We start from the raw sequence: 22,140 nt of genomic DNA on the forward strand, positions 1-22,140 counted from the left end.
TCGATAGGGGTTTGATGGTGACCTCTTTAAATGTGGACCTAGTAAGACACACTCTTTAGACTGATTAGCAAATTGTAAGACAGCTTCTCTGCTGTTGTTTCTTCCTAATGCCGGTGATTGCTTCCTGTGGGCATCTACTTTACCATGTCCTAAACTGAAAGCAGTAAGAAAATTACCTACTCCATTCCTGTCCTTTTCCTTTCTATGGTTGCTGGGGGGGAAAGCAAAAAAACCCAGTAAGCTCAAGGTAACCAGGCTCATCCTGTGCTGCAAGGATCAATGGCAGATTTTCATACTTAGAGCCAGGTTTTGCTAAGAAATTAAAACCACTGTCTCATTCTTCTGAGAACAACTGGATTTAACATATGTTGAATGATGGGTTCATAGACAGTGTTTGACATAATCACAAAGACTGGGCTCGGCACTCTGAATGGAGAGTTACACCTGCCAGATCTCCTCAGTCCTCCTCCTTCAGGCTCCTTTTAGTCCTAACTGATCTGGAAATCTGCAAGGACTGGGGATTTCCAAATTTCTTCTTCATCTTGTCTATGAAGAATTTATTCCTGAGTTGGAGGATAGTAATCTGTTTGCAGAAACAGTCTTATGTCATGGAAATCAGGGATCTGAAAACTTCTTATGCAAGCCTAGTGCAAAAATTAGGCAAATTACAAATGTGCACCAAGACCTCCAGCATCCCAGCACCATGGAATGCAGAGGGAAGAAGTCTCTGCTTTCTTGCTTTTGCTCTAAGTTGGTATGTGAATTTGATGGTAAGTAAGCTGCTCTGTTTTTTGCTTGATTGTTTCATGACCATGCAATTTAATTTTGAATGTCAAACATCAGTTCTATGGTTAATTGTCTTCCAGGATCTGCATAGTTTTCCCTCTTGTGGCTTTTTACTTGTAAACCTATTTGTGGCTTGTAGAGATGGATGTACTTAAATGATAGGCACTAGACTAGCAAAAACTTTAAAGCATTGTAAGTAAATAGGCAACAGGAAGGACGTCCCCTACCCTACCACTCTCCCCAGGTTCATTTCAGGTGCCTCTCCCTCCCTTTTTCCCAGGCCAGTCACTAAGCCTTGATTCCCTTCTTTAACTCACTCTTCTCCCTTCCACTCCAGGCCCTGTAGGAACACCAGAGATTTCTGCAGCAATGCCTTCCCCTTGCCTATCCCCAGTTCTTCAGCTCTCAGCTCAAATGTCACTTCCTCAAGAAAGTCTTCCCTGGGGCTGGGGTTGTGGCTCAGCAGTAGAGTGCTTGCCTTGCATGTGCAAGGTTCTGGGTTTGATCCCCAGCATGACATAAAAAAATAAAAATAAATAAGATAAAGGTATTGTGTCCAACTACAACTAAAAAAAATTTTAAAAAGAAAGTTTTCCCTGACTGCCTTCTCCCATTCTGGGTCAGGTATCAGGGCTGTCTTGATTTGGGTTGCTATAATAAAATACCTGCGATTATATAATGTATAATCAACAGAAATTTATTGCTCACAGTTCAGGAAGCTGGGAAGACTAAGATCAAGGCCACAGTAGATTTGGTGACTGGTAAGAACTCTGTGCTCAAAGACGGTGTCTGTTTGGTGTGTCCTCATATAGTGGAAGGGGCAGTCTCCTTTATAAAGGCACTAATTCCATTATGAGGCTCTATCTTCATAATCTAATTACCTCCCAAGGGCCCCATCTTCTAGTACCATCATCTTGGTGATTAGATTTCAACCTAAGAATTTCAGGAAGAACAGAAGCATTCAGACTAGAGCAGGAGCCTTTTCTTCAAAGTGGTCCCTATGCATTTTTTGATAATTTGGTGAACTTCTGGCTTACTAGACCAAGATGCCAGAAGACAGTCTTGCCTCATACCCCCCAGAACCAACCACTCATTAGCACATAATAATTGTTTGATAAATTTATTTTATTCATCTCCAAATATACAGTTCAACATAAAATCAAGTTGAAAACTCATCCTTTGTGTGATTTGGGTGCTTAATTATCTCTCTTGTTCTGCTCTATCTCAGAAAGAAAGAAGAGGACTTCCCAGCTAAAAACCCTGGGGCTGAGCTTCAGAAACACTATAAATAATTGAATTTTCCACTCGAGCTTCACCTTCAGGAATCACCTCTCTCCCTCCAGGGTTCCTTGCTTGATGCTTTTGGCGTCCAGACCTAGAAAGCATTGTCAATTGGGCTTTTCCGCTTGGTTGAGGCTGCTGTGTCTATCCAAGAAGAATCCTTAATTATATATTTCTGTTTCTATAATTACAAAACTGTGTCCTTTATGTGTACATGGTGCTCAGAGACATGGTGGAGGGCAGGCAAGCTGAAGGACAGAACTTTGAGATTTTTTTTTTCCCCCTTAATCTTAGTAATAGGATATATAAGAATTTCAGGATGAAGGTTATTACTCCAACAATTGTGGTAAACCCAGGAAAGTTCTATTTGAAACATTATTCTACATCTAGCCTTTTCTATACTTTTAGACATTTCCTTTTCTATACTTTTCACACACACACCCTCCCCCCTCCTCCCCCAACCTTTATTTTCCAGGATGAAGGCCTTGGAGAAACTCTATTTCTCTCTCCCACTTTTCCAGGCTGGGCAGGGTTCCTGAAGCTGAAGACTTGGCCTCCCAAATGTTGAAGGGCTTTCCTAGAGACCGGGTCTCCGCCCAGGAAGCACTGGGCCATGATTATTTCAGTGCTCTGCCCTCCCAGCTGTACCAGCTTCCTGATGGTGAGTGAGGAGTGTGTGCATGCGCATTGGTGTTAAGTTTCCATGTCTTCAGTGTTCAACCTGGAGAATCATAAAATCATAAAATGAAGGTAATAATGAATTTGCCTGCAGGAATGCAAGATGGGACCGAATCTTGCCTGAGTTTTGCATGAGATTCTCTAAAACCCTGAAGCACTGGTAGAGAGGTGACAAGGATCCAACATTTCAAACACACACAACTTACACTTAGAAATTGGACGAGATGAAAGTTCCCTCTGAGTTGTTTGCTTTAGCTAGCATCTGCCAGGAGAAGCAAAACCAAAATTTCTAACAAGCCCCTTCTCTCTTTCCATAGAGAGTAAGATGATAGGTGACATGGATATGTCAGAGAGCAGAGCTGGGCCTTTCTTGATTGGTAACATGATGCTGCAGAAGGAAGTGTGGAGGTGGGGCGCTGTGGGGAGGGAAGCACCCTCCCAGGCCAGCTGCCCGCTGGAGAGGCAAGTTACCCTGAAATCAGCCTTTGCTGCCTGGGCCTGAAGTCATCCTCCAAATCTGAAATCTGCTGAGGGGTCATGTGGTTGGAGCTGTCCTCTTGTTTCTCAGAATGTGGCCAGAAAGGGCTATGAGGAGGATGTGGGCATTGTGGTCAAGGTCTGGGCTGTTTGAGGGGAATGTCCTTAGGTGGGGTTTCTTTGAAAATATCCACTATTCAACTGAAAACAGTTTTTAGGAGTCCTGAGGCAGAGAAAAGGAAGCTAAGCAGGAGGGTCTAGGGGCTCAGACTGTGAAGAGGGGACTGAAATGGGAGGAGGGGGCAGGGGGAATGAGGTTCATTGGGGTGCAGTGGGGTGAGGAGTTACTGCCCAAGAGGTGTAGACACAGTCTGGTTCAAGTGGCCAGGGTTTGCAAATAAATGCAGTTCCACTGTATCTGTGTCATTGTCCTGCAGTAGTTCAAAACTCTTAGTTTGGGACTTGTTGAGGAATTTTATTATTAAAATGAGTCATTTAAGATCTCCAAAAATAACTGTAATCATACAACTGGGGTTAATGTCTTACTTACCCTTGTAGGAAGAATCAGTCATTCGAATTTATTAAGTTGACATAAGTGTCAAAAACATATGAAGTGCTATAAAAAGTTGAAGAAAACAAGAGACTTGTCCTTGGCCTCAAGGAGTGGGAGGAAAAGAGGGTGAGGAAGAGGAAACAGGGCACCCTCGTACACATATTAGCACAAATCATATCTAAACAGCTAAAATCTGTGCGTAATCAACTGCAGATGTTCAGGACTGCGTGTGCTAACGGCAGTTCTTTGGAGAAACTAGAATAATTCAAGTGAGATGGATTAGGCTGGAGGTGAATCTGAAGTGGAATTCGAAAGGAGGGGAGGGACAGGGTTTGGCATGTGGGTGGAATGAAAGATGTGACGGGCAGACCTACAATTCTCACTTCCTTCCTGGCACCTCTGCCCCACTTCAGCCCCACCTTGTCCTCTCCCATCCCAATCCCCTCTTCCCAACCTCAGCCCCTAGCTCTTTCCTCCTTAGCTTTCTTCTTTGGGGTTTGGGATTTCTAACTCCATCACATCGTGCAAGTGTCCATGCTTGGGTGTACACACACCCTTCTCCCCACTTAAAAGAAACCTCCCCCATCAGCCCTCTCCAGGGTCTATTATTCTAAGAACTGCTGGGGGATCTTCAAAGTTTTCTGGGCACCAGCTTTTGCTTGATGAAGGGTAATTAGGAAGAAACAATCACTGTCCAATTGATGTGTTGTTGGAAACTTGAGTTTTGATTCTTCCTGGCAAAGCCACCAACAGAGGGGCCCTGGTGCATGCATGTATGTCTAGAGGTGTGTGTGTGTGTGTGTGTGTGTGCGCGTGCGCGCGCAAGGGTGAGAGAGACGGAACAATCTGTATTCCTTCTCTGTTCACCCAGCCACAGAGCCCAAATCTACTTTGACACTTTTAGAAAAATGAAAAGATGGAATCTTGCAGGAGCCTGCCTGTGCTGGGGGGAGATGAGGGGTGCTCGCAGCAGGAGGGAAGTTGACTTTTCTTTATACATATAGGGGTTTTTCCATGCAGAGTTTAAATTATGCCTGATAAAAGGAGTTTCGTGGATGTTTCAGTTCTTTCAAATTCTCCTGGCTTCCTCCCAATTAAATGAGGTTTGTCAAAGCCACAGGGCTCTGCTGCTGCTGCCTCGGCGGACAAGCACTTCCTGCAGCGACATCTCGAATCCCTGAGGGAGAAGATGAAAGGGCCAGCGCCAAGAGACAGGGGAGGGGGGGCGAGTGTGTGTGCGTGCACGTGCATATGTGTGTGTGTGTGCATGTGCCCGTGCGTGTGCATGTATGCTATGGGGAGGGGGTAGAAATACATAGAGAGACAGATTGACATTAGGACAGGGGACAAGTAGAGAGGAAAGGCAACGCTACCGGGAAAATTGGTAAAAGAGGTAGAAGAAGAGAGAGAAGCCCCTGAAGCCAGTTTGTGCACCTTCGATACAGTGGCCCTTGCCAAGGGCGCATTATCCACGAAGGGCTGCATTCCCTGGGCCTGGCAGTGCCAGTCTGCTTTTTCATTGCCCCTGGCAAAGAGCCTTTGTTAAGAGTCTCCTTTGCAGACAGACAGCACCAGTGGGTAATCACAGTTCCCAACCTGCGGGGACATAAAATCTCCATCACCAAGGTGGGCTGCTGCCCCAGGCATGAGAATCTAGCAAAAATGAGGTACGCCCTTGTTGGTGATTTGTAAGGAGAGTTTTCTGACCATAATTATGCAAGAAATTTTACTCTTGGGTAGCATTTGAGTATGGAATCATTTAAGAGCTTATATTTATATCAATTTATTATTCTGGTTGCAGGATAACAGAGTTGTCACTTTAAAATATATTCTGTTTCCCCTTTGATCTGGAAGATGCCAGCTATTATTGTCTGCCCTCTGAAGAAGACAATTAAAGCATGAAACCTGTGCCTGGGAAATATGTGGAGGGCAAAGGAATAGCCTAAATCTCAGCAGAAGCGTGGTTTAGCCTTTCCCCCCAAAAGAACGGCTCTCACATCCAGCCAGCTTGATTTTCATCAAACCAAGTCCCAAGTAACACTTTCTCTAGATTGTAGCAGTCTGCTCAGAGCCAGAGGAAATTTATCAGGGGGTTATTTGCCATGAAAAACCAGGAATTCCAGGATTCGTTCCCTTTTGGAGATGGCTCTTAAGTGGAAAAGCGTGAATACGGGAATGGAAAGCATGTGGGAACCTCAGCCAAGCTCTGACATTTTCCCTCATTGACTCTTGAACACCTGAAGAAACATTTGTTGAAGGAGAAATTATTGGTAGTCCCTCTCAAAACACACCCAACATCAAACTAATTGCTTTTGCAGATGGCCAGGGAGCTGCTCTCCCCGCTCAGGCACCAGCTTATGGCCACACTTGTGGTCCCCCTGGCTGAGCCAGCAGTGCAGCCCGTCAGCTGGGGCAGCAAGGACCTAAAATTAGGCTGTTGGCAACTCTCTAATCTTAGCTGCAGGTTCAGCCTCTTCACTTAATTCCCTTTGCCCCCAGCATGAACTTGGGCTCTGGGAAAGGAACACTGCTTAATGATCTGGGGGTGGGGGCGGGGGGAGTAGAAAATCATTAAGCTGCCCCTTCTAGAAACTGGCTCCACTCTGGTCTTTACAGGAAGCCTTCCAAATGTTGCCCTTGGAAAGTTAAGACTGATTTTGGAACCTAGCCATTTTGAATTACACACACTGATCCAGAAAAGTATTTTTTTTTTTTTTTTAAATCTGGGGCAGCAAATGCCACGTGATTTAAGAGTCTGGTCCTTAAGCCACCGTCCTTGATTGTCAAGACATCAAAGGCTGTCTCTCTCTCTCTCTCTCTGTCTCTCTCTCTCTGTCTCTCTCTCTGTCTCTCTCTCTCTCTCTGGGTTGGTCCCATTTTCTCTCCAAATCCCAGGCTTCAGTGTCTACTGTTCCTCTTCCTGGACTAAATCCCCCTTCTCCTTTAAAAACAGATTTTAGCATCTTAGGAAAAAAAAAAATTAAAACTTAAAAGCTTGCAGTTGTTTCACAAGTAAGTTTCTGAAAACAATGTGCCGCAGGCTGTATTGTCATCATGTACTTTTGTACACACAGGGTGGAAGGAGGCATGGCTTTGCCCTGCCCGTCTTCACACCACCCTAATACCTATATGCTTCAAGTTCTTCAGCAAGCCCCGCTCAGATTGCCCCATTAAAATCTAAACCATATTTTGTTTTACTCTAAACAAATTCAGGCCTTTTTTAACATTACTTTAATGTACTGGAAAATCCCTGTGATATCCCTTCCCAAAGGTCACTTCTCTAGGCTGAATATCTTCCACCATTTTTGTTGTTGTTTCCAAATGTAGATTGTTTCTTCCACTTTCTTTCTTTCTTTTTGCTTTTTATTTCGGGGGGGTGGGGTACCCAGGATTGAACACAGGGTCGCTCAAACTTTGAGTCACATCTCCAGTCCTTTTTTATATTTTATTTTGAGAAAGGGTCTCCCTTAGTTGCTTCACTAAGGCCTAAGTTGTGGAGGCTGGCTTTGAACTTGCAATCCTCCTGTCTCAGTCTCACTAGCCACTGGGATTATAGGCGTGCGCCACCACACCCAGCTGATTCTTCCACTTTCTTAGTCTATTCTGAATCCATTCCAATTATTTTGCTTATCTCAAAGATTCTGAACCCAGTGTAGACTCAGGTCTCTAATACAGTGGGAGAATTATGTTCCAGTTCATTCAACAAAGATTTACAAGTGTCTATTAGTTGTGATTTTGAAAATAATAGAAATGAGTTACTCATGGACCCTGTCCTCAAACAGCTTCCAGTCATTAAGGAAATGAGACAAGTATGTAAACAATTACAGATCAGATAACATATTTAAATGCTCCGAGAAGCAGAGATTAACCAGATTAAAGCCAGCTGTGGGGATCCAGGATGACTTTGAAAGAGTGAGTCCTAAAAGATGATGAGTCTGGAGGGCCAGGGAGAAAGGACATCCAGGGAAAGGAATGTCATGTTCCTCTTCAAACCATGCAATATCATCCTAAAGCTGTCTTCATTTTAATAATAGTAGCACAATCTTAATTCATATACCATGGTAATTTTTACTTTTATCATTGTGTATATTCTTGCAACACTCTTTAACACTCTTAAACACTCTTTAACATTGACTAGTGAAGTTTAACTTATATGCTTCTACGTGATTTCAGATTTATTTCATTTATTGTTTTTATTGTCTGGTTTACTCAGAGTTTAACCAGAATATTCTGGAGGCCAGGTTTCAGGAATTGAGGGTGGTAGGGAAGAGGGAAGGCAGATTCTGAGCCAGCTGTCTGAACTTCATACAGCTTCTAGGGGTTTCCAACATACCTTACACCACTCTCTCCAATTTTCAAATCCTGCATTAATCAGTACTTTAAAAACAATACGTTAAGAAACAAACTGGGAGTGCTGGGGACATAGCTCAGTTGGAAAAGTGCTTGCCTTGCATGCACAAGGCCCTGGGTTCAATCCCCAGCATCACCAAAAAAAAAAAAAAAAAAAGAAAAGAAAGAAAGAAAAAAAACAAATAAATTGGGTGCCCGGTGCCATGGCACATACCTGTAATCCCAGTGGCTCAGGGGGCTGAGGCAGGAGAATTAAGAGTTCAAAGCCAGCCTCAGCAAAGATGAGGCGTGAAGCAACTCAGTGAGACCCTGTCTCTAAATAAAATACAAAATAGGGCTGGGAATGTATGTGACTCAGGGGTCAAGTACCCTGGGTTCAATCATGATACCAAAAAAAAAAAAAAAAAGAAACAAATTAGGAAATGGCTTTCATAAAACACTAATTCATACCTTCTACACTCAACAGTTGTCCTCAATGTATTACAATACAGTAGAGTAGAGGAAATCTCAGGTTGAGATATGGTTTATTTTGAGATATGGTTTATGGTGTTGCATAGACTGTTGATAGGAGACAGCTGGGTAAACCAAGTCCCTCTGCCCTGCCAAGCTCTTAAATTGGTTAAATTTGTTATCATTATGTTCTGAAAGAATCTCCAAGTAAGGATGAAATTTTGAGGAAAGAGAGACCCTTGGAGAGGGAAAGGACTTGCAGACTACTTGTTCTATACCTTCGTTACAGAGATGGATTGCTGACACCCAGGGCAGAATGGTAATTACTGCCTTTTATGGAGCATCCATGTACTTTACATAATTCTCATTCAAACTATATACTAATCGATGAAGCTGGGATTATCATCTTCATATTACAGATTAGGAAATTGGACTAAGAGAGGCCAATTGCTTAATTTATGGCTGTGAGTGGTAGGGTCTAAACCTGACTTCACATCAGACTCCAAGCCCACTCTCTTCCCACCACATATTGCTCTTGTAGAGACCTCCTAAGAACTTCAGAGCAAAACAAGGAGCAGAACCAAGAGCTGGATTCCCAGTCCCTGCCCTTTCTGCTGTCTCATGTTCTATGTTTAGTTTAAAACCTTCCTGGGAAAGATTCCGAACGTCCCTAGGTAACATGTTTAATATGCAACACTTGAAGGTTCACTTTTAGATTTAATAGACTCACAGCCCAGTACCACTGACTCCTTCCTCAGTGCCATCTGATCTTAGTTTCTATTCTTTTTCTTTTCTTTTTATAATAACATACACAGTCACCCTTGGGTTTTAAGACTTCAGTGTTGGTTATGGTTTTTGTTTCACTCTATAACTCATTCCATTTTACAAGACAAACATCAGGAATCAAATAGAAAATGGGGCAAAGGCATAAAATAGCAGTTTATGCAAGAGGAAACAAAAAGAGCATACCGATACATGGAATAAACAGACAGCTTTACTAGGGGTTAAATAAATACAAATAACAAGTTAGTTAATTCTCCCTTTTACCTAATGACTCCCAGTGCTGGTGACTCCCAGTGCTTTGTGGTGAAATGATTCTCTGCTGTAAACTGGGGCAATTTTTGCAAAGCATTAGGGTAGGAATCACACAAATAAATGCTCATACCCTTCTACCCTGTGTTGGGTTCTTTTTTTTTTTTTTTTTGATAGCTTTATTGAGGTAAAACTAACGTACGATAAAATGCACATATTTTGAAGCATGCAATTTGATCAGTTTTGACATGTATGTAATCAAAACAATCAATACAAAAAGCAGGGGTTTTTTTCCATTACTTTATTTTTTTAATTTGAAATCATGCAGACTTGTGGTTCCTGCCTGATTTATTACATTAGAAATCAAACACCATCAACTATTCTACCCTGTATTTTTATTCCTGAAAACTATTCGAAGAAACAATTGAATAGGAAAAATAAAATAAAATAAAATAAAAGCTAGGTTAATGAAAATGTTCATTGCAGTGGTATCTATAAGGTTTTTACAAATATAAAATAAAAATGAGGGAAACAAGTTCAAATATTAAACACTAGAGAAAGGATTGGGGAAAGTGTGTGTTGACTCAACATACAGTTCCATGCGGCCAATTAACATAATTAACAGACGTGTGGGGTACTATGGAAATTCTTCTGCTGGGACATGAGCTGCAAGAAACTAGAATACAAAATTATAATGTACCTGTGAAAATTACCATACTTATGAATAAAACTGAAAGTTAGCACACAAAAGTTAAAATGTTCTTCTAGTTTAGGGGGTTTGCAGATTATTTTTCCCCTTTCAATTTTTTTTAAAAATTGATATTGAATTATTTTTATTGTTTAAAAGAATAGATTAAAACAAAATGGTACAGGGATCCTGGGTTCTGAATTGAGAGTTAAAGACCTGTTTTTTTCTTTTTTTCCCCCACTTAACACAACATGCACTATTGGCCTTCATAAACCTTAATTTCTCCATCTGCACAGTGGGCCAACACAAGTTTCCCTTGCCCCAAATGGAACAGGATGTTTATTTTGTAAAACTTTTAGCTCACTGGTTCATGTAAGTGTGGTCCTAGGAGAACGAGAAGTAGGAGGGAGAGGAAAGATAAATAGGCACTAATTAATTTTAAAAGGAAAGATCATCTGCTTTAATGGGAAATGCATATGTACCGTGCCCCTAGTCAGAGTCGGAAGTGCACTCCTTGTTAGTTAGCAGCTTCAATTTAAGGTACTGTGTGATCCTTTGGGCTTTGAAGATATGAAGCCTCTATACATACACATGAGCTAAAATTACCGCCTAGTCAGGACTACGTGTGCACTCTGAATAATTGCATGCACTAAGCAACCCCAGCTGATGGACTGATGATATGTAAGCATAGTGCAAAGACCACGTGATGAGGGGAATGGCAAGACATTTTGAAAGGATGGCATGATTTCCAAGCTTTCTTTTTAACTTACGCTTTTTCTTTTTGCCATTACAGACAAGTAAAAGGGATTTGATTATCTTGTTTCCTGTGAAAGGTTATTTAGCCTCTCAATCCCATTAAGTCACTCTCTGCACTCCAGTGCACCGCGCCTTCTCCAGGTTATCAGCCCAGGAAGAGTAAATGGAGACACCAGGATCAGATTTCTAAAGGAAGGAAAGTTAAAGCAAAGTTTGAAAGGGGTGACAGCCAACAGCCCTGAGCTTGGGAACTCAATTAGAATGAAAGACAACTATCTCATTATCTCCTTCCGAAATGATCTAAATACATAAGAATCTAAAAGTTTTAAATAAACTTGTCCTACTGACTTGTCGAGATGACTGAATTTCTCATCTCAAAAAAAAATTTTTAAACACCCACTTTCGTATTTATTTATTCTAAGCGCGAAGCAGCTGCGATAATTATGCTGTCAGATTCAGTCAGCTAATGAGGAGTCACCAGAGTGGAAGGTTTTGCATTTGTGAGATTGCTGAAGAAGGAGAGCCGCTCTACGGCTTTTTTCTTTCTTTTTCTTTCCCACCTTTCTCTTTCTTTTTCTGAGTTGGGAAGGAGAGTCTGGCAGTCCACAGTCAAACCAGAATCCTTTTGATTCCTTGTTTGTTCTCTCTGTCTGTCTCTGTCTCTGTCTCTGTCTCTGTCTCTCTCTCTCTCTCTCTCTCTCTCTCTCTCTCTCTCTTCCTCCTTCCCTCTCTCCGCAGTCCTCTGTGTTTTTGAGGAGCTGCTTTTGATAGGCAAAGAAGCCTGGGGGAAATCCCAGCTTTTCATGCCACTGTCCCCAAGGCACAAGGAGACTTCTCCCCCATAGAAGTTCCCAACATTGTTTGGATTTGAGGCGATTTGAGCATCACCTGTAAAGTGTACACACTGTTTATTTTAGCCATTTAACTGTTCATGCTATGACATGAGCTAAAAGAAAGTTGACTACAAAAGTGCATATTATAATGTCCCTGTGGGGATGTCAAATGCATATGGACAAAACTTGTCTCCCCTTTCTAGTCTAGCAAATATATAATTCCAAACCATAGAAGTAAGAGCCACAGACTCCCCACAGCATCTAAGAAAGTTCTGGCCAAGAGAGGCAGGGCCAGCATTGCAGGTTTATTTCTACCCTTTGGGTGAGAGCATCTTCCAGCAAACACTATCATTAAGGACATTTTATGCATGTGGAGAGCCAAACATAGAAATTTCTCTCTTTATAGAGTTGTGAGATGTTCTGAGCTACCCAGGTTTGTGCTGATTGTGAGACTTGGAGGAGAACGAGTTCTCTAGTAGATTTGCTTTGGCACCATTGTTAAGGTTTCTAACAATGGCTACTACTTATTAGAAACATTGTATGCCAGGAACTCCTCAAGGTGTTTTGCATATGTTCACTTCTTTAAATTTACAGCAATCTGCCAGGAATTTCAGCTTTCCCCATTTGTAGATGGAACTCTTAAATGTTAACTTTTGGAGGATTTGGCCCATAACTGTAGTTTAGTAAGCACTCAGAAACAATAGGCACTTAATAAAAACAGGCGTCTATGGACATGGAAACTGCTAGTGTGCTCAATGAACCAAATACCAACTGTCCCTAATTGACAGTGGTTTTATTTATATATTTTTTTTAACTTTTTGATGGCACAGAAGTCATCCACACGTCCAACAGAAACCTTACAATAGACCTCTGTGCCCAAAGGATCCTCATCAGTTGGTTTACCGACTTTGGTTTCAACCAACCACACAGATCAAAAATATTCAGGGGGAAAAAAAACCTCACATCTGGACAGAACATGTACTGTTTTTCTTGTTATTATTCCTTAAGCAGTGCAATATATAGCAACTATTTACATAGCATGTGTATTATATTAGGTATTATAAGTAACCTAGAGATGATTTGAAGTATACAGAAGGATCTGCAGAGGCTGTAAGCAAATACTGTACCATTTTATATAAAAGGACTTGGATTCTTGGATTTGGGAAGCAGGGACCAATGGAGAACTGGACTTAGAATTCTGAATTTTGATCTTTTTCCAGGTTGGTGATGCTCTTTCTTGATGTTCCCCAAGGGGACAGATTATCAAAATTCTTTTGTTTGCACCTCACTTTCCGCCCTTGCTTGTGTCTGTAGGTCTCTCCCAACTCGATCCCTGTTTTTACCATCTGCCACACATAGCACCCTACCTTGCCCTAGTCTTCATTTGGTAAATGCGCAGTGACCTGAGTCAAGTAGGAAGAACTTGACGATTATTAGGAGATTTGGTAAAGTGAGTCATCCTTGAGTTACTATAAATCACTAGTAAATAAGTCTGGCTCCTGTTTTGACATCTCTTCAGGTGACAATGTTACAACAGACATAAAAGTATAACATACTATGAAACATCCCAGGAAATAATATGTTGGTGCTTTCTTTCTTCCCTACAGAGGAGTCTTTGTTTACAGTTTCAGGAGTGAGGCTAAAACCAGAAATGTGTGACCTTTTGGCCTCCTACCAGAAAGGTCACCACCCAGCCTGGTTTAGCAAATGCTGGTGAAAAGAAGGGGTGGAGTCACCAAGAATCTTCCAGGTGAGTGATCCCAACAAGGAGACTCCTTCTGGACAGAACTGAAAAGCAGTTGCCGCCAGGCAGAGAGAACATTATTCACCAGTTCAGAGCATCTCTGTTCTGGGTCTGAGGAACAGGTGGCCTATGCTTCAGACCTCCATTATCATACCTCCTACCCTGGGGAAGAGGACAGTGTATATCACCTGTCTCTCTCACTCCTGGCATGATGGGGCTCTGTAGAAAGCTTCCAGATCACGGTGACACCTTTGGCCCATGCAGCTGGGACAAAACTTTACAACTGACCTCGTTTTCCCCTTCCTTAGGTGGCTCTCTGACAAAGCAAGACCATAAGAAAGGGTGACCAATTGTCCTAGTTTATCCCAAACAGAGGGGTTTCCTGCCAGGCTAGACATTCAGTGCTAAATTTGGCACAGTCCCTGGTAAACCAGGATAAGTAGTCACCTTAATGGTACAAATGACCTTCCAAGGTAATCTCAAGGAGGAAGTGATATTGTGGAGGATTTTTCCAAAGCTACCATACTCTAAAAGAAATTCTGCCAATAGGAACCAGAAGCCAGGTGGGACAACCCCAAAAGCCACCATAGTAGAGACATCCCTAGGAGCACTTCCCACATGGTCCTTCTGTGGAGGCTAGACAGAGAAGTCAAGCTGAAACTCATGTACAGGGCCAGCCAGCTCTTTAGGTGACCCTGGCTATGTCCCAAACTACAAACATTATACTACAATCTGACCATCCATTTGGTGGGCACAGCTGGGCCGTGCTTGCTAACAGAGCTATTGGGGCCTAGATGGTAACTACCAACATATTCCCTACACACACACCCGACTTACTCACATGGCAGGATTCAGCTCTTTGGATTTCTCTTTGTCTTTCTCTTGGATCTCTATCTTTGACTGTCACTATTTAAAGGCATATGTACATCAAGGATGTCTGCCTTCTGGCTCTTCAACAATGATCTAGACTTCAAAGAACAGGGAAGTTTAGAGTTAGAGCTATTCCCCAGAGTATTTTATGAAATACGCTAAGTTTGTATTTTGACAATATACAACTGGAATTACAATTGGCAATGCAATAGCATGGTATTCCTCAAGAAAAATATTTTCTAGAGCAGAATTTTTATTGTTTAATTATGCCACATCAAACCACCTAGGTGTGAGAGCTGGATGAACTTCAGCTGCAATCTATAAAGTGAAGCATGTGCCCTTCGTAAAATGATCAAAGATACTAACAAAAATGGTCTCAGATGGTGGTGGTCCTTAGCATTATCATGATGATTTCAATTGCAGTTGTTATGTATTTGGTCCTACTTAGCAGCCAGAAGGTGGGGAGATAACCTTGCCTTTCCATCTACAGTGACTTTGCACAAAGAATTGTCACCTATAGGCATAAATTAGTCACAATAGAAGATCAATTAAATGCAGCTGGTCAAACTTGGTGCCTGTGCCAGCGACTGAAGAACGGAAGAAGCAGATTGAGTCCCCATTGGAGTAATCTCATGATATCCCTAGGCCTTGAGACTAATGTAAGGAGATAAAACCGGTAGGAGATGAACCACAAGAGGGAAAAGCTAGAGCAATTAAACTGTTTAATAAATGGCTTGGGATCTGCAAAATCTGAGAGTGCTGGAGTTAAAGAGACTAAGAGCTGTAATCACACAGACACTGGGGGCCTGTAAATCTTTTCCACTGAATTGAATTTATGTTAAAATATTCACTTTTCAGGAGAGTCAAAATGTAAATTGAGGTGTTAGGATTTGGTAACTGGCAGCAATTCCTCAAAATTAAAACTCACGATAGATCCTTAAAATGTCAGTTTCAGGCATGGACAAAAAAAATGTCTACTGCTATCTATAGGAGAAATGGGAAGGAACTAAAATTCTCTGGATGCATTCCATGTGCCAGGCACTGCAGTGGGCCCTGTTCACATGTTATTTCAAAGCGTAGCATGTTTTGAGTAGTGGATTGGGGTGAGTTAACACTGTAGTTTGTACACCCAGAGTTAGATTTGGATTATTTTTTAAGTCTCAGTTCTTATTACCAGGGGTAACATGCTGCCTCTTATACTTACCACTAGAAACTTTGCAATACTGTTTAACAGGTTTTCTTGACTCAAACTATATGTTGTTGTTCATTATTTTGATCTTATTTATTCTTTATTCCCTTCTAGGGCTGTTTTCATGCTGCCTCAGTTTTCATTTGCTTCAGCTTACTACGAAGCTTCCAATCTAATTCCATACTGCACACCTGGGATATTTTAAATATGATGTTCAAGGAAATGGTTCATAATACTCAAAGAAAAAGCCATGGAAGATTGTTATGGTCATTGCCTAGAATTTAACAGTGATTGGCTCAAACACTGGGCAGAAACTAAGGTTCTCTGAGAGAGAACTTCTGAACAATTTCACCTGTTTTGAGAGAGATTCCTGGGCCAGAAAGTCAATTTCCCAACAGGACAGATGGGAAACTGACAGTTGAAAGAATTTGTAGACAGAACTGGTGCTTATAGAGGGCTGTCCCTCTTATATTCACTTACAATGTCCCCCAACTAAAGGACTTGTGTGGCCAGGAAAGGATTAGTCTGAAGTTGAGAAAAGTCTCCAGGGAAAATGGTCTCTTGGATAAAGTCATCAACAAAAGGACTTACTTAAGACTGGTTGTTATGCCTTGGTAGGGGGCGCTTCTCCTTCACCGCCTGCTTTATCAGAACACATTGCCGTCCCACCCCACACAGATTTCAAGTTTGGATTGAGCCACTGGTTAGAATTGAATTTCAGACTGTCTCCCCCAGAATTCTAATTGTCTATGGTGATGGCAACAGTGATGAGGAACCTTAGCTCCCATTTGACGGTGGAGATACTGAATAGACAGGAGCAGAGTCCACAGATGTCATTCAAGCCAAGTTGCACTATTGGACACACATGTGTGCACACACACACAGCCCTAGCGTTAAAGGAGATCTGTCTTGACTAAGGCTGCCCCCATTTATTGCAATGACTTTAAAAGGAGCCAGGGAAACTCTAACTTCATTTTGGGAAATTTGGTAGCCTAGAAACCAGAGACCTCTATGTATTCTTAGAAGAAAAAGGAGGACCAATTAACAGAGAATTTTAAAAATAATAACTATCCATCCAAAATTTCAGATGGAAGAGAGAACGATGCATACAGATAGTCCCATGAAAACTGCCTTTATGAGTATTAATAAGGCATTAAACAAAACCTGCCCAGATGTACCTAAAAGATGAAATGGAACAGTGTAGGCTAGATCATGGGGCAGATATGTGTGCTCAAAAATAATGACTGTCCAGCTTTTGGGCTAGGGATGTTGCTCAAGCGGTAGCGCGCTCGCCTGGCATGCGTACGGCCCGGGTTCGATCCTCAGCACCACATACCAACAAAGATGTTGTGTCCGCCGAAAACTGAAAAATAAATATTGAAATTCTCATTCTCTCTCTCTCTCAAATAATAATAATAATAATAATAATAATAATAATAATAATGACTGTCCATCTTTAAAGAAGGCTGATGGTTGTGTGGTACAGAGTTCAGACTTGTCTTATTCTGGTCAAATATTTTTTATTAATTGCTCAAATAAAATCTGAGAAGGTGGACAGCTTATTCATACAACTCACTGAAGTACTATTATTATGCATGTGTTAGTTCCATTTTACAGAAAAGGAAACTGAGGCTCAACAAAGTTAATCATTCCTCCCTGGGAGTACTCCAGAGTTCAGATGCAAACTTCAGGTCTGGCTGTCTCCAGTGTGATCTCTCCAGGAACCACATACACATCAGATTTATAGAATATACATCTCTTGAAGAAGCAGTTGATATTTAGCATTGGATCATGATTCAAAGGATTAAGCTTTGGCTAGAAGCTAATGAGCAATAAGCTGAAGCAATATTCATTCCTATCAAATTTTATCTGATTTAAATTCTTGCACGTTGGGCTTAAAATGCCTACAACTTAAGTCAAGTGGTGACTTAGAGGAAATTGGCACTGTTAAGTACAATGTGAATGAATAGTATAATCTGGCTGCCCTCAAAAGATAATGCTAATACTTTCAGGCTACATAAATGAAGGACTAAGATGATATCCCAGAGAAGGGAAGTATCTTGCTCCCTAGAGAACAGACCACATTTAAATTATCATGTTCAACTCCACACATCACATTTTAAAAGAAACATCATGCTGAAATAAATATTTATTGTGCACCAATTAGTCTGCTGATCTAATCCTCTTAATGAGACTAAGACATCAATGCCCTTGGTCACCATTTTACAGAGAAGAACATTAAGAATCAAATATTAGTTGCTAGAATTTGATGCCCATACTCTCTCTGTGCCCAACGTCTGTGCTTTCTCCAGCCTACTTCCAACTCTGTTGCATCCTCCAAGAAGAGAGGGCATGTGGGCCAAGCCACAGGGAGAAACAGTAGCAGAAAAGAGAAAGGCCAAAGGCCAGGCAGACTCCTTCCTGAGAGTTAAGGGTTGTCACAAAGCAAAGCAGCTGCCCTCACTGGGTGGCTGCCCAGCTAGGACAGATGGAAAGCTGTAGGATGCTTTTTTGTTTTGTTTTGGTACTGCAGATTGAGCCCTGGGGCACTTTACCACTGAGCCACATCCCCAGTCCTTTTTTATTTTAAGACAGGTTCTCACTAATTTCCTGAGGGTCTCCCTAAGTTGCTGAAGCTGGCCTGGAATTTTGATCCTCCTGCCTCAGCCTCCCCAGTTGCTGGGATTACAGGCATGTGCCACCACACCCAGCCTGATGCTACTTTTGATGCAGCAGGAGGAGTCCTCAAATAGTTTCTCCTGTCCACCAATCGACTGTGTTCCCACACAGTGGTAGACTTCCTCTGCCACCCCAAAGATACGGATTTCTATGGGAAGGACTCTCATATTGGAGGTTAGAACAGCTGATCTCTACGGCCTCATCTTCTCTCAAAATTTTCTGATAATGGTTTGTGAATAAATATGGACAGATTATACTTGGAACTCAATAATTTGTGAATAAATATGGACAGATTATACTTGGAACAGTAAGATATTACTGTTGCAAGGATAGAGAGACTTATTTTATTTTCTAAAATAGATATCTTTTCATTTAAGTCTAAATTGACAAAATTATCCTCTTTATAATGAAAAGTAAATTATGCTTATGCTTTCTTCTTTTTTCTTCTTCAAATGATAGATCTGCCCATTGAAAAGCTTAATAAAATTATGTGAAAGATTCTGAAACAGCATTCAAATCCTCCTTCATTCCTTGATTTTATAAAATGAGCATTTCTGGTGTTTGTGCACAGTTTTCCCCTCCCATGTTTCCTTTGGTTCCTTTGGTAGAAACACACTTGAATTTTAAAAGCATCATTTATTTTTGATCAATTTTATTAGTAATGCTTACTTATTTAGTCATGAGTGCTGATCATCTAAAATTCTCTCTCTTGACATCCATAACTGGATGACACTTCTTGGCTCTTTGGTGGGTAGATAGGGCAACATGATTGGTTCTGGCTAATGAATTGTGACATGAAGACATCTGTGTCATGGGCCAAGTTTTCATTTGGTTGCTGGTGCAAGGCTCTTCAGACTTTTTTTTTTTTAAATTGTCCCTCTGTTATAGAGACCAGCAGCATTCAAGAGGATCCCAGAATAAGGAAATATGGAACAGAATTCCCCAGATGACATGTGATGAATGTGTAGTGAGAAAGAGAGATAAAACTGTCTGCTGTTTGGAGCCACTCGTCTTTTAGGGTTATTTGTTACTACAGTATTATCTAGCCTATACTGACCAATAGTGGGGCACAAAAATTTCAGACCTGCAGTGCCGAACATGCAGGGCTACATGTGACTATTTATATTTAAATTTGAATTAATTATTAAAGTAACTTTAAAACATCAGCTCTTCAAATATGCTGATCACATTTCAAGGGCTCATTAGACAACGTGGCTGGTGGCCACCATGCTGCATGATGCAGATGTTTCCATCATTGCAAAATGTTCTATCAACTAGTGCTAACAGACTGCTAGGACTTTTATGAGAGTTGGTAATGCTATCTTCTAACATGTCTTGATATTTTAAGTGTGTGCATCTAATACCATCTTGGAGTTAGTCTTATAAAGTTGTAAGTTTTAAAATGAAATCTCTGATCCTTCATATATATATATATATCCTTCATATAGTTATAATGCACTAATTGAAATAATAATAATAGAAGGGAGATCAGTAGATTAGAGCAAGTGGGTTGGGGGAGGAAAGGGGAAGAGATTGAGGAGTTAGATTGATCCAATTATGTTAAGTGCAAGTTCAAATATAGCATAATGAATCTCACTATTATTTGTAATTATAGTGCACCAATGTAAAAAAATTTTTCAAATAAGTAAATGAATGAATTAAATCTCTGGGAGCATCCAATGGAGGTTACCCTGTGGAAGAAATCATTCTGAGCAGTTACATTTTTTAGAACCAAAGAGCTCAGAAAGTGCATTCCTGAAAGTCACATTGATAAAGAAGATTAATATCTTTTTGTTTCTCTTGATACCTTTATTTTGACTTATTTATTTATTTATTTTTGGTGGAATTGAGGATTGAATCCTTGGATGCTTTACCACTGTGCTACACTCCCAGTACTTTTCATTTTATCTTGAGACAGGGTTACACTAAATAACCCAGTCTGTCTCAAATTTTCGATCCTTCTGCCTCAGTCTCCTGAGTAGCTGGGATTACAGGCCTGTGCCACCACTTTGCATAAATGAATTCCCAAGTAATTGAATTGTAGTTCATCCTCTCAGAGTCTCTGAACTTTGCATTTTTTACTTCTTTATTTTTCTTCTCTATCCCTCAGTGGTTTAATGTGCATGAATATGAGATCTGATGGGCTCAGTAATGAATTCATCCAAGTTCACTATCATCATTATAAGCACTACCATTGAATATTACAAAAACATATTGTGGGAGTGGAAAACTGAACCAAAACATAAAATAATCTCCCAATCCATTTGTTAATTCACTCAACAAACATCTTTGCACTAGAAATACAAAGATTATCAGTGGCTTCAAGAATCTCATGGTCTAATGGAGAGGTAGACGGAAGTAAACATAAGATCCCATGACAACGTATCCATCTATCCTATCACAGAGGAGACGATGGGAAGCCTTGTCTTGAAGTGGGAGTTTGCCAGGCAGGGAATTGAAAAATGGAAACAGCCATGTGCAAGGGAAATGTAGAAGGGAGAGGATGTATTTGACTATAAGGAAATGAAAACCCCAGTCTAAAGGTCTCAAAATATTACTTCACGTAAGAAGTCCAAGGGTCTGGAGTTGTAGCTCAGTGGTAGAGCACTTGCCTGGCTCATGTGAGGTACTGGGTTTGATCCTCAGCACCACATAAAAATAAATAAAGATATTGTGTCCATCTAAAACTAAATATATATATATATATATATATATATATATATATATATATATATATATATGAAGTTTAAATTAGTTGGCTCCAGGATTAAGTCAATGGGAGAACAACACCCAAGGACACAGGTTCCTTGTCCTTCTCTGTGTCTTCAGGGTCTGCTGCCTCAGTGTTCAGGCTGGTTCCTCTCATGGTCACAAGGGGGATGCACGCTTCCAGGCATCACTGCAGTGGAAGCAGAGGGGATCTCTTCCTGTGTGATTCTTTTTAAAAGAAAGCACAAGTTCTGTTTACACCTTACTGATCAAGCTGTCACATAGTCACATTGAATGCTAGCAGGGAGAATTAGAGGACCATTTTAGAAGGTTCAGGATCTCTTCCTGACCTGAAGCAGGACCCCCTTCCCTGGATAGTCATGACAGCATACCAGTCTGCCCCTTGCCCGTGGAAGCAGGAACAACATAATCTACAGCAACTGATTGACTGTGGGGTCAAGGAGGGAGGCTCAGGGGGTGTAAAGAATGGCTGGAAGCTTTCCAGTCTGGGGCCAGGATGACTTGTAACACCCTTCACAGTCAGCTGATCAGTCTGGGAGAGAAGGTTATGAGCTCATTTTTAGATATCTTGAATTTGAAGTGCTGCATTCACCAGACAATTAGAACCCCTGGCCTAACTGCAGGAAGTGGAGCCTGGCCATATTGGGCATAATACTGATGGTCCTTGAAGTTCCCCAGTGTGATTTCCCAAAAGGACATAGGCAAAGGGAAGAAGTACAGGAACTATACTAGGCCCACATTTAGGGAGTGGGAGAAAAAAATTGGCAAAGGAGATTGCTATAGTTTGCATATGGTCTGTCCCCCAAAGGTTCACATCCTGAAGACTGATCCCCAGTGTGGAGGAATTTTCAGGGTGGAATCTGTAAGAGGTAGGGGCACAATGCCTGGTAATTGGTAATTCCTTCAGAAGGAATTAATGTTGGTCTCACAAAGCAAATTAGTTCTCTCAATAATGGATTATTATGAAGTAGGACATTCCACATGCTTGCCCCTCTTCAAGAAGCTGGTTCCCTTTCCATTTCTTTTCCACGGGATGATGCAGCC

General features: G+C 41.2%; 1 protein-coding gene across 1 annotated transcript in view; it reads left to right on the top strand.

Moving 5' to 3' along the window:
- Cdk15 (cyclin dependent kinase 15) overlaps nt 1-16,119 on the top strand; it is an 89,821-nt gene extending 73,702 nt beyond the window's left edge. Inside the window, exons 12-14 of the mRNA XM_026405349.2 lie at nt 2,589-2,728; nt 13,492-13,634; nt 15,802-16,119. Coding sequence (XP_026261134.2) covers nt 2,589-2,728; nt 13,492-13,601 — 250 coding nt within the window. The 3' untranslated portion in view covers nt 13,602-13,634; nt 15,802-16,119. The remainder of the gene's footprint in view (nt 1-2,588; nt 2,729-13,491; nt 13,635-15,801) is intronic.
- Nucleotides 16,120-22,140: the final 6,021 nt, after the last annotated feature.

This window comes from Urocitellus parryii, chromosome 1, assembly GCF_045843805.1.
Source record: "Urocitellus parryii isolate mUroPar1 chromosome 1, mUroPar1.hap1, whole genome shotgun sequence".
NCBI lineage: Eukaryota > Metazoa > Chordata > Mammalia > Rodentia > Sciuridae > Urocitellus > Urocitellus parryii.